This window comes from Diceros bicornis, chromosome 6 (genome assembly GCF_020826845.1).
Source record: "Diceros bicornis minor isolate mBicDic1 chromosome 6, mDicBic1.mat.cur, whole genome shotgun sequence".
NCBI classification, from domain to species: domain Eukaryota; kingdom Metazoa; phylum Chordata; class Mammalia; order Perissodactyla; family Rhinocerotidae; genus Diceros; species Diceros bicornis.
Genome location: NC_080745.1, coordinates 62201977 through 62220734, shown reverse-complemented (window position 1 = coordinate 62220734; position 18758 = coordinate 62201977). Strand labels below are relative to the sequence as shown.

General features: G+C 43.6%; 1 protein-coding gene across 1 annotated transcript; it reads left to right on the top strand.

Moving 5' to 3' along the window:
• Window positions 1-7124: 7124 nt before the first annotated feature.
• OPALIN (oligodendrocytic myelin paranodal and inner loop protein) lies at window positions 7125-16397 on the top strand. Its single transcript, XM_058544378.1, has 6 exons — window positions 7125-7133; window positions 7236-7271; window positions 11214-11249; window positions 12286-12405; window positions 14398-14454; window positions 16221-16397. Exons 1-6 carry the CDS (start codon window positions 7125-7127, stop codon window positions 16395-16397), a joined length of 435 nt encoding a protein of 144 aa, XP_058400361.1.
• Window positions 16398-18758: the final 2361 nt, after the last annotated feature.

Here is an 18758-nt window from a genome sequence, read left to right as displayed (position 1 = left end):
GGTCTGGGTCTTCAGCCTGGTCCAATTCCAGTGTAATCTAGTCTAGCAGAAGCTAGAACCCGGATCCCAGGGCAGAGTAAGGGTCTAGAATTAACTTTAACCTGTGGAATTTCTCCCAACAGAGAAACTAAGGCTGTGCATTGATTCACTGTAAGACTACTTGCCTCTAAGTTTAAGTTTCACATTACTCATGAAGTGCGCAGCCTGTTTAAATCATTTGTAGAATCTTAACTAGCAAATTCACACTGGGATTTGCTGTTGATCTGGTCCTTGATAAGTCTCAAATAATTTGTGGTATTATTGTTCACTTTGTGAAAAATGTTCCCTTGGCTCCGTGAGATGTTTTTAAACTTTCCTTTGTAGACTGAACTTCTGAAAAATAATCCCAAATGCCTGTAAGTTTTCTTTTAAAAAAAGAAAAATTGTTTAGAGTGTTATCTATAAATTTATTGTATTTTTTATTTTGTGTAATTTTACCTTTCATGAAATGTTATCAATTTCAGAGAGAAAGTGGAGAGGAGCTAACATATGTCTCTGCCTAGAAAGACCTGTTTCATTAAAGAATGTGAATTTATTGATGTGTCCTGGGTTTGTGTTACTAGTTCAGACAAGATTGGTCCTCTTGGTGATAATTTTCTCCAATACCACAAGAAGTTGTGAAGGATATAAAAAGTGGGGCCTTCTCTATGGCCTTCTATTGTCTGGTGAGTACCCAGAGCCTGGCTCCAGAAGAGAGCTCCCTATTGGACCCAGAAAGTCATGAACAATGCCAAAGATAGCTTCAAAGTTGCCGCCTTTCTTGGACCCAAACAGGCTGGAAATCTGATGACATAATTGTCGTGGAGATGGTTGCTGCTGACAACGGTGCTAGATGTGGTAGACATCTTCGGTTTGTCCCTCAGCAACTGTCTCCACTCACCTCCAACTCCACCAAGTGCCTGAGGACCACATCTGACGTCTAAAACTGAAGGTCACAGCTCCTATAAAGTGGCCCTCTCTCTCTGGGCACTGGCAGCCCCTCCTTCCACTTACCTCGTCAGGCCTTGGGATGGTAATGACACCCTGCTGGTCTAACCCTGGGGTACTGCATTGTCCCCCACGGAAGAGCTTTATAAATAGTCCTTTTAATAAGCCCTCTTCAAATACAGCAAATTGAGTATATCTCTCATTTCCTGTGGGGCCCCCAACTGATACAGGGTCATTTCTAACAGAAGGACAGAGACTCCATCTAATCAAGGACAGTCTTTTTAAGTTGATTAGATGAAGAGACTTGTGGGTATGTTTGGAGTTTTGTAGGTCATATCAGGGAAGGGTAATATGGAGTCATGTTTGTAAAAACACTCGGTCTTAATACAAAACTATTTAACACGTGCAACTGTTTTGTGCTCTATGTAGAGTGTCAAGGTTTTATGACTTTTCTGCCCTTTTGCAGTTGTCAGTACCTAAAGGATGAGCCCCAGTTGTGCGAGGGTATGAAGGTTTGATGTATGGGTCAGGATAGGGTAGCCTATGTTGCAAGAAGAAACAACCCGCAAATGTCAGGGGCTTTACATAAGAAAGGCTTATTTCTTGTTCATACGACATTTTCATTTCTGGTGTCTGGAAGCTCTTCCATATCATCCTCAGTCAGGACTGGACTGCTGGAGCACCTGCCATCTGGAGCATTGCTGGTTTCCACGGCAGAGGGAAAGAGCATGACAAATTATACACTAGCTCTTACAACTGCCTAGGAGTGACATATCACTTCTACTCACATGTCATTGGCCACAGCAACTCATAAGGCTACTCTTAACTTCAAGTTAAGAACAAGTTGAGCTAGAAATATCAGGTGGACCCCACCAGTGACTCTCACATGTGACATTCGTAGATAGGGAAATGACCAGAATCCTTCTGTTTGTTTTAACATTTCATCACTACTTCTTGACTGATATTTTTGATAAAGATTTTTAAAAATCCAAGTAAGGGCACCTATCATTTAGAATGGACCAGCTTTTTAAACTGACCAGTTGTTGCCTGGCAAATCAGTGTGATTGGGCTGGTACAAATTTAAATGGTGGCAAAATACAAATGATCAGAGAATCTCAGAGTTGACAGCCCTAACCTCTCACCCATTAAGGGCATTCATTCTACAATTTCTAATGAGATAATTCTCAGATCTAATACTTCCAGAGGTGGAGAGCCCACTCATGTCACCCATTCCTTCTTCTTTGGGTGATGGTGCCAAGTTCTTTATGCAGAACCACCTCTTCTTGCATTGGACGGACCTGCATTGGGCAGACTGTCAGCCAGGTGGCAGGTACTCCTTGGGCACGTGACCCAAACCAGATCAATCAGATCCTCTTCCTGGAATTGGAGTCTTGATCAAGGGGCAAAAGGGCTGAGATCTTTTAGAGCTCATTTTCCCTGGGAGGATAGCCTGAGAGGACTGTCTAGGAGTCCCTGCTGCTGAAGCCTCAGAAGAATCCTAGCTCTGCCTTCCCAGAACCTGGTTCCCTGGCCCTCTCTACTTTCTGTGAGCTCCACTACACCCAACCAATAAGTTCCCCTTAAATTAATCAGAGTCTGTTTTGATGCTTGTGACCAGAGAACTATGACTGACCCAGACACTTAGGCCAGAGCACCACTTGACTGTAGGTCATAGCAATTCTTCTAAAGGAATAATATGTCCTTTGGAGGGAAAGTTGGTGATCAGTAGATGCATAGCAAAGAAAAAGAGTCAAAAAGGACCTCCCTTGCCTTGCCCATCCACAGACAGCCTAGCCAGGAGGCCTGGGGCTGTGAACTGGAGTTCCTTGGTCTAGCTCTGTGGTCTGAGTGTGATTCTACACCCACCAAGCAAATTAGAAGTATAACCTGTACCAGTTGTGCTGATTCAAATAGTTCAGTCGTTGTAAACTCTATCATCCCCACTTTATAGCTTGAGACTGAGGCTGGAAGAAGTTACTTAACTTGCCTAAGACCACACAGGTTCCAGAAGGGCAGCTAAGGCTTTAAACACAGGCCTCTCTGAACTGTTGTCTCCATGGTGTCCAGGCAACCGTAGAATCAGTTTATGCAGCACTGTAGAGTCTTGGGAACTGGAAGCCCCATGAGGCAGAGACCACACTGGTCTTGTTCAGTACAGCCTCCCAGTGCCTGGATCCCCACACCCCAAGTCCCTTTTTCACTATTACCTGCCTAAAACAATGGAGCCTCTGTTAGTCAAGCCCCAAATCCAGAGTCGACTTCATTCTGCTCTTTCCCTCGCCTTCTGTCCCCCCACCGCCCCACGTTTTCTTCCATCACCAAGTCTCACAGCCTCTACCTCACAAACCCCTTCACTGCTCTCCATTTCCACGGCCCCCACACTAGCACAGCCACCATCATCGCTCACTTGGATTCTGCTAACTAGTCTCTGGGTTAACACTCTTGTCCCCTGTAATCCAGGCTCCACAGAGAAGCCAGGCCATCTTTGTCAACATCAATTAGATCATGCCCCTCTCTTGCTTAAAACCCCTGAAAGGCTCCCATTGCTCTGTGTTGGAAATCTGACCATGCCCTGCCACGCTCTTATTGTCAGGCCCCTAATTCCCCCTCCTTTAACCTCTTCAGGGGTCACTGCCTTGTTTATGTTGCTCCAGGCCACTAGTCTCCCTCCAGTTCCGTGAGCACAGCAAGCCCCAGGGCTTGCCTTTGCCGGTCATTCTGCCTGGGACCCTCTTCTCATCTTTCATTTGTGGCTTAAATGTCACCTCTGGGAATGGCTAATGCAACTCCCGGTCACTCCGCTCGTTCTCCCCTTACCCACCGTTTGCCCCTCCATAGTGGCTCTCACTTGTTCTGATAGTTGTCCCTCTGCCCTCGCTGGAACGTACATGCCCTGAGAGTTGGAGCCTCACTTGTCTTCATCACCAAGGCCCAAAAGAGTGCTGAGAATAATGCTTGACGTATAGAAGGTGTCAAAAAGATTTGTTGAAATAAATGAATGATTGTACTCTTTTAAATGACCAAATTATTGGTTTTAATACTGTTGTTTTGTTGGCGTGAGACTCTAACTCCTTTACCGTTTCAAAGAAGCAAACTCCTAACAGAGAACTCATAAGAAATATAGAACCACCCATGTCAATGGCTTCCTCCAGCTCCCTGAGGATCCCCACTTAAAATGTGAAAACAGAGAGGGGGTGAGGCCAAACTCATCGCCAGGCAGCTCACTGACTAGGGAGTGTGTTCGCTGTGGCAGCTACAGCCCTGCCTCAAACACAGAATCAGCGCCAACACCCATCTCCCAGGCATCCTCTGCATTGATGCTGGTAACGTGTTGACTCCATCATTGCTGGGACAGTTGCACTGCCGATGACTGGCAGCTGGGGATGGAGCAGCCAGTCTCAGCCTGTGTAACCCATTGTTTCTAAAGATCGTCCTGCTGCAAAAGCCTCCAAGCTCTCGGGTCAGCTGTGGATTCTTTGCTGAGATGGAGGTGTAACCGAGGAAGGGAGCCGAAAAGTAAGAAGGACAGAAAATGAAAGCAAAGAGGGTGGATGACCTGAGCCATACGCAGTGGCCATGGAGCAGGAGACCATCTTCCCCGAGGGATGGGCCGAGGACTTGGCTACTCCCCTGACCATAAATGGCTTGGCCAGGACTCTCTTGGAGCCACTTCTTGCTGTCACCCTTGGCTCTCCCAGCTGGATGTTCCTACAAATGCAAGACACAAGCCAATAACTCTAGCAAGAAAGGAGCTTGCCGAGGGTAGTGTTCAGAGAAGGTTCTTTGGAGGCTGGCGGAAATGGTGAGTGAGAGCTAGCATCTCTTCTCAGCCTACCCTTCATTTCTCTCTGTGAAAAACAATGCCCAGGTTTTTAATGCTCACCTCTCCTAATTCAAATATAATTGTACCCTGGTGCAATGAAGTCAAGGGGCTTGGTTTTCAACTATTTTCCCATGTGCAAAATACTAATCATTTAAAAAAATTCTCGTCTAATATTTTCTGATCTCATCTTTTATTTTAAGTTTTTGTTTTTAAAACTCCACATGTTAACAAGGGTGCAAAGTAGATGTTTCATTTCCTAGTTGAAGCAATGGGTCTAATCAATGCCTTTATCGTTATTTGTTCAGTCTGCCTTCTGCGACGTGATCAGCAACATAGACATCAAAGTTGCGTCAGGAACTTTCCACCTTTCTTGTTGACTTGTGGTACATATTTGGTTGTGACTCAATCAAATGAGGTTTGCTAAGTTAGAAGAGGCTTCTGTGATTCCTTTATTAAAGAGATTATTAAAAGGAGTTGAATTCAGGCTTTGGAGTTAGGAAGATCTGTGATCTAACCCAGCCTCTGCCACCTACCAGCTGGGGACCTTGAAAAAGCTATTGTGGTCTTGCTCCTTCACCCATGATGTAGTGTTCAGAGCACACTCCTTGTGGGGAGGTTGTGAGAGCCATGTCTGACACACAGCGTGCCCTCAATGACAGTGAGGGATTATCCTGTCTCCCCCTCCTTCCTCTCAGAAACAGTAAACTCATAATGAGTAACACTCAGCCACTGAGATCCTAACATGCCTTCAGAACCATTGTGTGTAGATATTATATGTGCTTATATACTATTATATATAGCGCTTAGACTAACAAGAAGTGTATTTTAGCAATAAGTGTATTGTACCAAATTCCAGTACTTCAGATATTGCTAATCCACGCAGGCAGTTCCATCCAACAAGAGCTTCCCAAGTGGCTTCCCAGTGCCTTGCTCTGTGCTGGCCAGGTCATGAAGAATACGACACAGATGTTATTTCCTTTGGGCTTATCCTGTGAGAAGGGCAGGGCAAGTTAATAGTGTCCCCATTTTGAGGATGGAAAAACTAAGCCTGGGAGAATAGATTTGTTGTGAGGAAATGGAGACCGGAGAGTTTCAGTCACTTTTCCAAGGCCACCCAGTTTCTAAGTGGCTGAGTCTGGACTCGAATCCAGATCAGGTGACTCCAAACCCAGGGCACCCAGCTGCCTCTCTAAAGGACACTGCGTCAGATTCTTCTCCACTCAAATTTACGTGATGTTTTTCTCTCCATGAGAGCACTGTAGTGTGTTTCTACAAAATATGAATGTCTTTCTGAAACTGGCCAAAATCTTCGTCATCCGAATGTTGATAAACAGCACATGCAATGGCCCACTTGTTGCTGCTCACGCCTTCTGCTGTCCCCGCAATGGAAGCTTTGTCTTGGCCTGGTGACATCAGTGCCCTGTACTCCCTGATGAGATAAGGCTCTGGGCAGCTGTGTTCGATGCAGTGACCATCAAGTGTCCTTGCAGCATCTGTGGGCTTGGCTGGTGTTAGCGTGAAGGGCAGTGGTTAGGTCCCTTGAGCAGGAAGACCCTGACCTAAGGTGACCCAGGTGTCCCTCTTGCTCTAACATTGCCCTAGAAGAATGTCTATCTTGGTCTCGGTACAGAGCAGCCTGGAAAGACTGGCATCAACCAGCCCAAAATGCAGTGACAGAAGACAGGGACAGAGAGGAGGAAGGGCCACCAGAAGCCCCGGGCAGGTCCTGACCCAGATAAGTGGGTACCTGGGCAGACTAACAATTTGGTGCCCCGTTGAGCCCACAATCTTTAAATATTGACTCCATATTTGGAGAGGAGAGGCTGGGTGCTGAGTGAGGGGAGGGTAGAGAAGGGTTAGCTTGTCTTCTGTCGTCCTGACCAGCTCAGTTCCAGCCTGGAACCTCTGTCTTGGATTCAGCAAAAACGGAGGCCTTATCTTTCTCAAGTTCTCTCTCCTGGGAAGGGGGTTTAAGGAGCAGGTATTCCTGTTGGCGCACGTCGCCTGGGGGTTTTACTTCCTATCTCAAGCAGTAAATACCAAGTACTTCAAATTCACACAGTTTCCTCCCTGAAAAGAGTTCTGGGAATAAAAACAATTTTTAGCACTTTGCTGAATTTCTAGTAGTGTTTTTGCTGCTCTTGTTGGTCGGGGTTCCTCAGACAGTAGCCCCACTGGCTGGCCCCTTGATCTGGCCCTGGTTGAGGACCTGGGATAGGAGAAAGGGCGAGACTGACTTGAAGCTGAGGGAGGAACTCAAGATCTCAGGCTCCTCTGCTCCCCTGCTCTCTTTTGGGGCCAAGATTGGAAGCAGAGACTGGGGCTGACTGAACCTATGAGATCAGTAAGTTCTCTTGGAATCCTCCAGGGTCAGTGGTGTTTGGTGGAGGGTCAGCAGCCTGGCTGACCATTCCCAGGAGCTCTAATGTTTCCTTCTCTCTTCCAGAGTTTTTCACTGAACTTCACACTGCCAGCCAACATGGTAAGTACAGCAGTCCCCATCCACCAAGCAGGTCAGCAGAGATCAGTGTGGGGTTTACGCTGGGCCTCCAGAACGCCACCCCATATACCTCACGCGGAGTGATCAGTGACACAGGTTTTTTTTTAAAGATTTTATTTATTTATTTTTCCCCCCAAAGCCCCGGTAGATTGTTGTATGTCATAGCTGCACATCCTTCTAGTTGCTGTATGTGGGACGCGGCCTCAGCATGGCTGGAGAAGCGGTGCATCGGTGCGCGCCTGGGATCCGAACCCAGGCCGCCAGCAGCGGAGCGCCCGCATTTAACCGCTAAGCCACGGGGCCGGCCCAGTGACACAGGTTTTTGAAGGCACTTATGAATGGTGGGGGTTGCTGTGAGAAACTTTTTCAATTATAAAAATTGTAATTACACATTTTGAAAAGGAACATAGCAAAAAACCAAAACATCTAAATTCCCATCAGCAGAGAACATCGGTGTCGCTCCTTCCCGTCCTGTTTTATATAAATTTTGACTTTTGTTGTCTTTGTACCATTGTGTTCTCACTCTACATATAATTTTAAACGGCAAATGTTTTCCATCTGGCTTTATAACCATAACTGAGGATGGTCACATGATATTTCTTCAGGTGAATTATTTTTTAATCGATTAATCACAATTAGAAATAATTTTGTGTTGGGCCGGCCAGGTGGCTTAGCAGTTAAGTGCGCACGCTCTGCTACTGGCGGCCCAGGGTTCGGAACCCCGGGCGCGCACCCACACATCGCTTCTCCGGCCATGCTGAGGCCACGTCCCGCATACAGCAACTAGAAGGATGTGCAACTATGACATACAACTATCTACTGGGGCTTTGGGGGAAAATAAAAGGAGGAGGATTGGCAGTGGATGTTAGCTCAGAGCTGGTCTTCCTCAGCAAAAAGAGGAGGATGTTAGCTCATGGCTGATCTTCCTCACAAAAAAAAAAAAAAGTAAAAAAAAGAAAAAAAGAATTTTGTGATAAACATAGGCATAAATAAATCCTTGTCTGCATTTAAGATGATTTCCTTAGTATACAGTCTAGAAGGGGAATTATCATGTCAACCAGAATGAACATTTTATGGCTCTTGATTGTGACATTTAGTTGGAAGTCAAAATGGAGATTTTCAGTTGATGATGGTGGCTAGTTTCAACCCAGAATCAGACTGAATGATTTCAATCCATCTTCTGTTGCCATGTTGTAGAGATAACACAGCCAGAGCTGTTTTCTGACCAGTAGTGCTGCTATGATTGAGCTAGGCATTTGCCTGGCCCAGTTTTTTAGTGGGTTTGGCTGTGCCAAATTTTTCTAACTCATATGGTTATTCAAAGATAATAAACTGAATCTACCTGCTAAGAGGACTCCTAAGCCAGAGCTCATGTTTACTGTCACATGGGGGCATAGTTCCAGAAAGCAGCAGAAAGGAAGAACCTTGTGACTCACTGCCAGCCTTCCTGTGCCCATCACTGACTGCCCCGGAGTCTGCCCCCCGACTCCCCTAGCACCTGCACCACCCTCCTGAGGGGTCCTGCCTTCTGAACCTCCCTACCTCAGCCTCTGCCTCTCTGCAGACAAATTCCCTCTCCTTATCTGTCAAAACCTTTTAATATGGTCACTGCTGGAACTTCCCACTGGCTGCTCGAAGCCAGCAGGTCTGTAGAGACTCCAGGTTCTGTCTTATCCTGGGTTGGCCCATCCTATGAAGGTCACTCAGAGAAGCAAGAAACCATTGCTTGGGGTGAGTGGGGTGAGAGGGAGGCTGTTGTGATGTCGGTCTTCACCTGTGAAGTACCTCCTTGGTTAACAGCCCATTTCTCTGAGAACTGTCCCCTCCTGCCTTTGAAGCTATGTAGGGCAACCAACCATCTCATCTGCCTGGGACTGTCTGGTTTTAGCACTGAACATGCTACGTCCTGGGCAACCTCTCTGGAAAACTAGGACAGCTGGTCACCCTGCCTGGCAGTTAGGTTCTACACCTAACTTTCCCTACTGGTGTAAATGAATGACTGGGAATGCCGGTGCCCTGGGAAGTGGGGGGAGGGGTGATGTTTGGCTCATCAGAGCCTCTCTGCAGGGATTTTGGAAAAGGGCCACATTTGCAAGTCAGTCCCTGCTGGGCCACAGTGAACTTTCAAATATAAAAACTGGGTCAGCGTGCTGCATTTGGTCCTGTAAGGCAGTGTATCACAGTGGTTAGGAGCATGGACCCTGGAGCCAGACACTCGGCATCTGCCACTTAGGGCTGTGTGATCTCACACAAGTTACTTCACTTCTCTGAGCCTCACTTTTCTCATCTGTAAAATGGGGATCATTATAGTCCTGCTTCACTCGCCATGATGAAGAATAAATGAGCTGATACAAGGGAAGTACTTGAACAGCCTGGCACATGGTAAGTTCTCCATAGTTGGTAGCTGGTACGATTGGCAGGTGTTCACAAGGGCAGAAAAATCCATCTGGAGGGAGAAAGAAGGAAGCAGACAGGCAAAGAAGAGCAGAGGGGAAAGGCCAGGCTGCCCAGGAGAGATGGAGAGCTCCCAGGAGGATGGCTTCCCTCCTGACAAGGTCTCAATCCCTAGCTCCGGTCCCTGGAGAAGCCAGATTCCCGCTGCCCTTGGGCTCCTCAAGGCGCCTCTGCCTCCTTAAAATTAACTCTTTTTTTTTGGTAAAAGCCCAAGTGAATTTCTGAAAGCTGAAGACAGAACAGCTTACCTGAAACAATGTTCTACTCTTCCCACCTGCTGAGAAACACAACAGTTTAGGCAAATGGCAGCATTAAGGCAATGTGGGGGGTAAGGTGAGATTGTGTTTAGGTAAGAGTGTAGCCATTTGAGTATCAAATGTCAATGCCTGATGATTGAATCCCTCCTTTGATGGGAGCTCTTTGGGAAAGAGGGCTAAGCTTGGAATTCAAATATCTGAGTTCAGGTTAGATTTATCGTTATCTGTGGAACTTTGGACAAGACCCACAACTTCTTTGAGTTCTATTTCATTTTTTGTAAAATAGAAACAATAATTAAAAGCCCACGCCCTGGGGACTCCAATGTAGCCACTGAAGTTGATGAGAGGATTAAATAAATAGCAGGTTTGACCAGAGCTTTGCCAAGTTTAAAGGAATGACAAAGCGTATACTTCTGGTGCTCATTTGATCCTCATAACAACCCCAGAGGTAGGTAATAACATCCCTATTTTATAGATGAAGAAATGAAGCCCCTTAGCTCATGAGTGGAGAGATCACCATTCCACTCCAGGCGGCGTGAGCCCGGGACACACGCTGTTAACTCCACACTACACCACTTAGCGTACCTAGTTTACACGGTTAGCCACTAATGTAGAACTTTGTTCCCTGAGATTTGCTGATCAAGGTAAGACTCTCATTAGAAATATCTCATAAATGGGTGAAATCCAGTGCCCATCCTTGAGTGGAGATGGAAACCTGTAACATATTCATTCCATGTGGAATTATCTCAGGAGCACGGATAATTCACAACTTCAGATGCTCCCCAGACATTTGCTTCATTGCGTGTTTGAAAACAAGTAGAGCTTCCTTAAAGAGCCTTACTGCCGCCAGTATTTCTGTTTGTTTCCCTTCTAGCACGGGGACTGAAAAGTGTGCTGGGAAGGCTGTGGGACTGGGGACAGGAGAAAGCCACTGTGAGTTGTAAATGTGTTATGGCAAATCCACAGGTGAATAACAAAGAAATCACCCGAACTTCTGAATTCTCTCTCCCTGTAGCCAAATTTCACTCCAATTCTTATCTGGGAAGCAATTGAGTAAAGTTCTCTTTGGCAGTTGTTATTGTTTATTGTTTTTAACAGAAAGTTTAGCAAACGGGTGAAATTTAGGCTTTATGGCTTAACCTTTGGCAGACTGTCTTATATAATGTGCATTCTATAGATTTTTTCTTAAGACGTGTGTTCTTTTTCCACACAGACTTCCTCCCCAGTTGTTACAGATGGGAAAGGAGCAGTACGTATATCACTTAAATTATGGAGCCTTGGTTTGGTCATTTATAAAATGGGGATAATAATGCTCTACGTCTGGTGCATTTGTTTTGAGGATTAGATAGAGTTTCATATGTGAATTGTTACCAAGAACAGAATCTGGCCCAACTATTATTCTTAGGACCAACTCAGCTTGAAAGTGAGGGATAATGTGCAAAATCACGGAAGGATTTCACAAATTGTTGAGCAAAAGAAGCTAGATAAAAAATAGTACATACTTTCTATTTGCATTTAGATGACAGTGAAAAACAGACAAATGATTTCAGGATAGTGGTTACACATGCAGTGAACAGAAGGGAGCATGAGGGGGCTTCTGGGGTGCTGGTAATGTTCTGTCTCTTCTTCTGGGTGCTGGTTACCTGGATGGGTCCCTCATGTGAAAAGCTGTATATTTATGATTTATATACTTTTCTGTATGTATGTTGTTCATCAATAAAATCACCCTCCTCCCCCAAAAAGTGAAGGAGAATCCAGTCTTATATGAGAGCTGCACATTTATAGGAATTCTGCAAATTATCTTTGATATTTCCAGGTAATCAGCAAATCTCAAAACTTATGTGGCTATAAGCATGGCTATTTCCACTCAGATCAAAGCAAAGTGGGAATTTGAAAATTAATTTATTAATACATTTAGTGTAAATAAATTTTTAAAATTCACATCAAAATGACATGGAATATAATAAAATGTTTTGCTTTTTGCCAAACTTATAGGTAAAAATGGTATCTAATTGTTGTTTTGAATTGTCTTGGCTTTTCCTATGTTGATGAGACATCTGTGTTTCTGTTCCTAGGAATGGCCTGTTCATATCCTTCGCCCATTTTTCCCCTGGATTATCACTCTTTTCCAATAGATTTAAACTATGTAAATTAAGTCCTATGAAAATAAATCATTTGTCATGTACATTGCAAACATTTTTTCAGGTTTTTGTTTTGTTTTATTTTTAATCTATTGAACTTGCCCTTTATTCTTGGAGAACCTGACTGCTTTCTCTTTGTGCCAGGACTGTGGGCCCTCTCTTGGATTAGCAGCAGGCATCCCATCCCTGGTGGCCACAGCCCTGCTGGTGGCTTTACTATTTACTCTGATTCACCGAAGAAGAAGCAGTGATGAGTCCATTGAGGTGAGATGTGCAGCTTCTATGGGTCTGGATGTGTTGGCGAGAATTGGTATTTTGGTGAATTGCCTTTGGGCTGAGGGTGTGAGGACCCAGGTCTGTTTTCTGAAGACACGATGGCAGATTGTTCCTGTGCCTCAATTTCTATTCAGTTTCTCAGACTCATGACATTATGCTCCACGCGGAGCTGATTTGTCACACAACCCTCAGGTCACCTGAGGAAATCCGTGCCAAAAAGGATGGTATTTGAGGCGGCAAAAAGTAGCAGTGGAGAGGGACGTCGGCTGCCATGACAAACACATGTCTGTCCAGTGGATGTGTTTTCTGAAGCTGAGAAATGAAGCGGCACAAGCTTCACAAAGAGGGTGGAGATAATCTTAGGAAAGATAGGAAACAAACAGGCGTTGAGGTGTCTATGGTACGAATATGTCCAGAAGTATGTGGCTCTGTTTCTCTTTGCCCTTTTTCCGCATCAGATCACATATCAGCCACAGGGAAATCTACAAACCCCACGCTCTCCAAAAGCCAGATTGCTCTGGGGACCATGGTCAGAATTCAAAGGTCACCCAGATGCAGGGAGATTCCATGGTTGTGATACAACTGTGGTGTGTGAACTCTGGGTTCCAATTCCGTCCTCTATTTATGAATATTCCTGGTTGTTCTCACACTGGTAAGCATTAACGGGGAGATAGAAAACCTCGGTTCTAACTCTAGCTCTGCCACTTCATGATTTATATGATCCTGGACAAGTGACGTGACATTTTCTGCGCCTTGGTTAGTTCACCTCCAAAATAGGAGTCATAAAAACTACCCTCCCTATTTTAAGAGGTAGGCAAAATTGCAAGGATGAAATGAGATCACGGACGTAAAGATGTGTTGACAAGCTGTAAACTTTAAACATATTAAGAAGTATTGTGGTTGTTGGTGGTGTTATTTATTTAAGTCATAGTTTCTTAACTTTCAGTGCTCTTTAAAATCATCTAGGAGGCTACAAAAATGCCGATCAACAAAACCAATTAAATTAGTATCTCTGGACGATAGAGCTGTGGCACTGGTCATTCAAAAAAACACAATTTTTTATTAAGGATAATTTTAAACATATACTAAAGTGGAGACCATAGTATAATGAACCCAGTTGTCAACATGTGGCCAATCTTGTTTGATCTCTACTCCCACTCACTTCTCTACACTGTCTACCCTGAATTATTTTTGAAGTAACTCATAATGGTATTTCTTGTTAATGGGTTTTGGGGGGGGGGGGTTGTTATTATCTGTTTGCTTATTTTGTTTTTTTTAAAAGCTTTCTGGTAATTCTTATGTACACTTAGGTTTAAGAACCACTAATTTTAATCATGTTCGTGGGCAAATACTGTGACTCACTCTTTCTTCCTTTCTTCCTTCCTTTTCTTTCTTTCTTTTTCTTCTCTCTTTTCTTTCTTTCTTTCTTTCTTTCTTTCTTTCTTTCTTTCTTTCTTTCTTTCTTTCTTTCTTTCTTTCTTTCTTTCTTTCTTTCTTTCTTTCTCTCTCTCTCTCTCTCTCTCTCTCTCTCTCTCTCTCTCTCTCTCTCTCTCTCTCTTTCTTTCTTTCTCTCTCTCTTTCCTTTCTTTCTCTCTCTCTCTTTCTTTCTTTCTTTCTCTCTCTCTTTCTCTCTCTCTCTCTCTTTCCTTTCTTTCTTTCTTTCTTCTCTTTCTTCTCTCTTTCTCTCTTCTTTCTCTTTCTCTCTCTCTCTTTCTTTCTTTCCTTTCTTTCTTTCTCTTTCTTTCCTTTCTTCCTTCCTTCCTTCCTTCCTTCCTTCCTTCCTTCCTTCCTTCCTTCCTTCCTTCCTTCCTTCCTTCCTTTCTTTCTTTCTCTCTCTCTCTCTCTCTCTCTTTCCTTTCTTCCTTTCTTCCTTTCTTTCTTTCTTTTTTTCTTCTCTTTCTTCTCTCTTTCTCTCTCTCTCTCTCTCTCTCCCTCTCTCTCTCTCTCTCTCTCTTTCTTTTTCTCTTTCTTCCAACTTAGGAAAGTGAGAAGCCATGTGAAATTTCAGAAATCTATGACAGTCCCAGGATAGCTGAGGTAAGAACTCTTGATTTTAATCACTATATATCATTCATATAGTAAACAAACTAAGGGTTTTGAAGCCTTTCATGTAGAGGAGAAGTACAGTGTGAGCACATGTGGAAAAGAGATGACCAAGTGAAATTCATGCATAAAGGAGGTTCTCAGTATTTTTATTGGCTGGACAGGAATTCACGGTTGATTTAATACTATAAAATCAATTTAATATAATTTATTTCACTGACAAATTAAAAGAGAAAATCATGTGACCATCTCAATAGTAAAGGAGAATTAAAAAAAATTAAACAGCCATTTGTGATGTGAACACATCATACCTAAGGGTAAAATGTTAATGAATTCTCTTTAAGATCAGAAACAAAACAAGGGTGCTCACTCTTACCACTTCTATTCAATATTATACTTTAGGTCTTAGAGCAATAGGATAAGAAAAAGAAGTAGAAAGTATAAGACTGGAAAAGAAGAAAGAAAACTGTCATCATTTTCAGATGATATGATTATTTACACATAAATTGTCAGAATTAACAAGAGATTTTAACAAGTTTACTGAATACAAAATCAGTATACAAAAATAATTTGCATTTCTAAAGATCAATAATAATCTATTAGAAAAATTAATTTTAAAAAATAACATTTTGTAGTGGTAATAAAAATATATAGAATGCTGATGAATAAATCTAATAAAAACATGTAATCTCTTTATGAAGAATAATAAAATTTTAGTAAAAGATATTAAATAAGACCTAAATAATGGGAGTTATATATCATGTTCCTGGATAGGAATACTCAATAGCATAAGGATGTCAAACAACCTCAAATTGATCTATATAATAAATGTAATTCCAATATAAATCCCAACAGATTTTTTCATGGAACTTAAGGTGCCCCTAAAATATATGTGGAAGAGGGGCTGGCCCCGTGGCTTAGCGGTTAAGTGCACGTGCTCTGCTACTGGTGGGCCGGGTTCGGATCCCGGGCGCGCACCTATGCACCGCTTCTCCGGCCATGCTGAGGCCGCATCCCACGTACAGCAACTAGAAGGATGTGCAACTATGACATACAACTATCTACTGAGGCTTTGGGGGAAAAAAAAAAAGGAGGAGGATTGGCAATAGATGTTAGCTCAGAACCGGTCTTCCTCAGCAAAAAGAGGAGGATTAGCATGGATGTTAGCTCAGAGCTGATCTTCCTCACAAAAAATAAAAAAAATAAAAAATAAAAAAATATATATATGTGGAAGAATGCAGAAAAATGATTTAAAATGTAACAATAAACAGAACAAATAGAAAACAAATAACAAGGTGGTAGATTTGGACCCAACCACATCAATGATTGTATTAAATGTAAATGATCTAAATACCTCAATTAAAAGGGAGAGTATTTAGATTGGATATAAAAGCAAGCTCCAACCATATCCTGCCTACTAAAACTCACTTTAAATATAAAAACACTAATAGATTAAAAGTAAAAGGATAGAAAAACAGATACCATGCTAACATTAAACAAAAGAATATTGAATGGCCTGAACACCCTTCCAATGCAGCAAGCTCATGCAATTGTAAGCCTTTTCTCATTTGTTTTCTGTCTTTCAAGGATCACTGTCCTTCCTTGCCTGATGTTCAGTGTCTTGAAAACTATTGTTTTAAATGTTTCGTCTGATTTTTGGTTGTTTTAGGTGGGAGGGTAAATCTGGTTGCTATTACTCCAACTTGGCCAGAAGCAGAAGTCTTTGCTGTATTTTTTAAAAACCTGTTTGTTTTCTCAAGAATCCTAGGAGGGCACCCACACATGAGAAGAATATTATGGGAGCAGAAGAAGCTCACATATATGTGAAGACTGTAGCAGGAAGCGAGGAGCCCATGCGTGACACTTACCGTCCTACCATAGAAATGGAGAGAAGAAGGGGATTGTGGTGGCTTATGCCTAGACTGAGCTTGGAATGATGCAGCTCAGTCAAAGAGCAGATCTGGAGCTGGAACAAAGCTGAAAACCCGGGGATTTATGCTTGAGTGAGGAGAGATGCCAAGCTGCTTCTTAACCAATCCAAATTTCATTGACAGATCTGGAAAACTTTTGGATTGATTTGTCTCTTTAGGGGGCAGATCTGATAAGGTTCATTCCAAGTCTCAGATCTTGTAGTTTAATAAGCAGTGAAGCACCAAGTGTGGTCACTGTGCATCCAGAAGGAGCCTTTGGATCCTGTTCCTGACTCCAGTGGGAATTTGCCTTTCTTTGTGGTTTTGGGAAGGGACTTGATTTCTAAGTGTCTTGCCTTCTCATCTTTTTTCACATCACTTTTCTCAAAAAAACCATCAGACCTGGCTTCCATGGGACAGTTGACCAAGGCCAACATGGTACAAGTTGGGATATCCATGAGGCTTAAAGGGAGTGTGTGAGGGGAAGCAGTTCCTTATTTCTGAATATCTCAGGGTAGAAATCATGTGGAACCACACATTCCCTGACCACAGGTGCAGCATATGGCTGGATCATTCATTGCTCCCACTTATGTCTGTGATCAGAGAGTATTCAAGGAAGGCAATTCTGCAATGGACTGTGTGTGTGTTGAGGGTACATAGGGTGGAGGGAAGGCAGAGGTTTCGAAAGATTATTAGAAATGAGGGCTGTATCCATTTTATCGGAGTAGAGAGAAAGGTCCAAGTCCTTGGACTATCATGGGGATCAACTCACCGGCAGGAAGAGAGATCAAGAGAACCCTGAGTGGATGAACACAGGACCAAAGGGATGGGCCAAGTAGTAATGTGCCTGCCACCTGAGGGAAGCCCATGGACAGGTCAGCCAGCTCAAGCCATGACCTCACCATCGCTTCTGTGAGGAATCTTCCAGGAATCCTGGTTCCTCCATGTAGGGCCATTGCTCATGAGTAGGCCAGGTGTCCTGGTGGGCGAATCTGGGTTCAGGACATCTTGGGGTTCATCCACCAGCTCCATGCACCACCTTGATAAGCTGTGGAAACATTCCTTTCTCACACAGGGCCTCTGATTGCTCAGAAACACACCCCCCTCTTCTTCAAATAACCAAAAATGGGTTCTACAAATCCAATCACTGCCAGGTGCCAACATGTGCTTTTCACAGCCCCTTGTGAAATTCAATTTTGTGCTAAGTCTCCTAGGTCCAGTCACCTTGACAAGCAGATCTGGCCATTTTTAAGCAGATTTGCCCAGTGATCCAGGGGCTTGTGCTTCTCTTAGATGTTGGGAAGGACCTTGAGTTTGCTGAGAACTTGACTGTGGCCTTGGCCTTGACACTCATAGGTTCTGGCCCTGGGGCAGATTGTTGACCAGTAGAAGCCTCAGTTCTTTTCTTACAAGATGGAGATAGCAGTTCTCATCCTTCTACCCCCAGGGCAGTTGTGAGGATTGAAACACCCATGTGAATAAGCCTTGCAGTCTATAAAGTAACATGTGATTTGTATTTTGGATCATTTATTTTAATTCTACTTATAATCCATTGCTCAGAGCCTTTATTTCAAATTGTTTCTACTAAACTAACAAGGTTCAGTATTCCTATCATTTTTTTCTGCTATGATGTGCAAGAACTTATTTTGGAATAAAGCGAAAAGCAAAATGGTCATTCTTATAGACCTACAACACATCTGTGATTTCTCTTGGCCTATATTAAAGTATATGACATTGGCCCTGGGGTTGGAATCAAGGTTATCCCAGGGGTATTCCTAGTGCTGGCACTCTCTGGGGCTGATGGTAGAAATGTTCAGTTCTTCATGAAGGACAGCCCATGTTGTGAGCAAATTGCTGAGACCAGAAGTCAAAAGCTCTGGCTCCCCAACCCATGGGTGGTGCCAGCTTAGGGGTGACCTTGGGCCAGTCGCACAATGCATTTTGTCTCCTTTCTTCACGTATCACTTAGTGTTTGGGTTGGCTTGTCTCTAAGGTCACATCCACCCAGTTCAAACAATCTGACTTTGATTTTCCAAATCCTGCAAAGTAGGTCCTCCTCTTCCACCTCCCTGCTCACCACTCCTATCAGCCCAGCCTTCTGTACCTTGTAAAGTCCTCCTCCTATCCATACAATCTTGCAATCCCCCCATCCTGGTGAAAATTATTGATCAATGCGTGAGTTACTTTAACAAATGTGCATTGGTTTCCCTCATATGTCAGATGATCTGCCAGGTCCTACGACAATATTGGAGACATAATCACAAAGCTAAAGGCAACTGAGTTTTCTGGGAAATGTCTCTCCACCCAATAAATGCGCAGTCTCCTATCCACTCAAGGAAATACTATTAGGAAAGCTTTCATAGAGGTGCTTTCGCTCTAGGCTCTGAG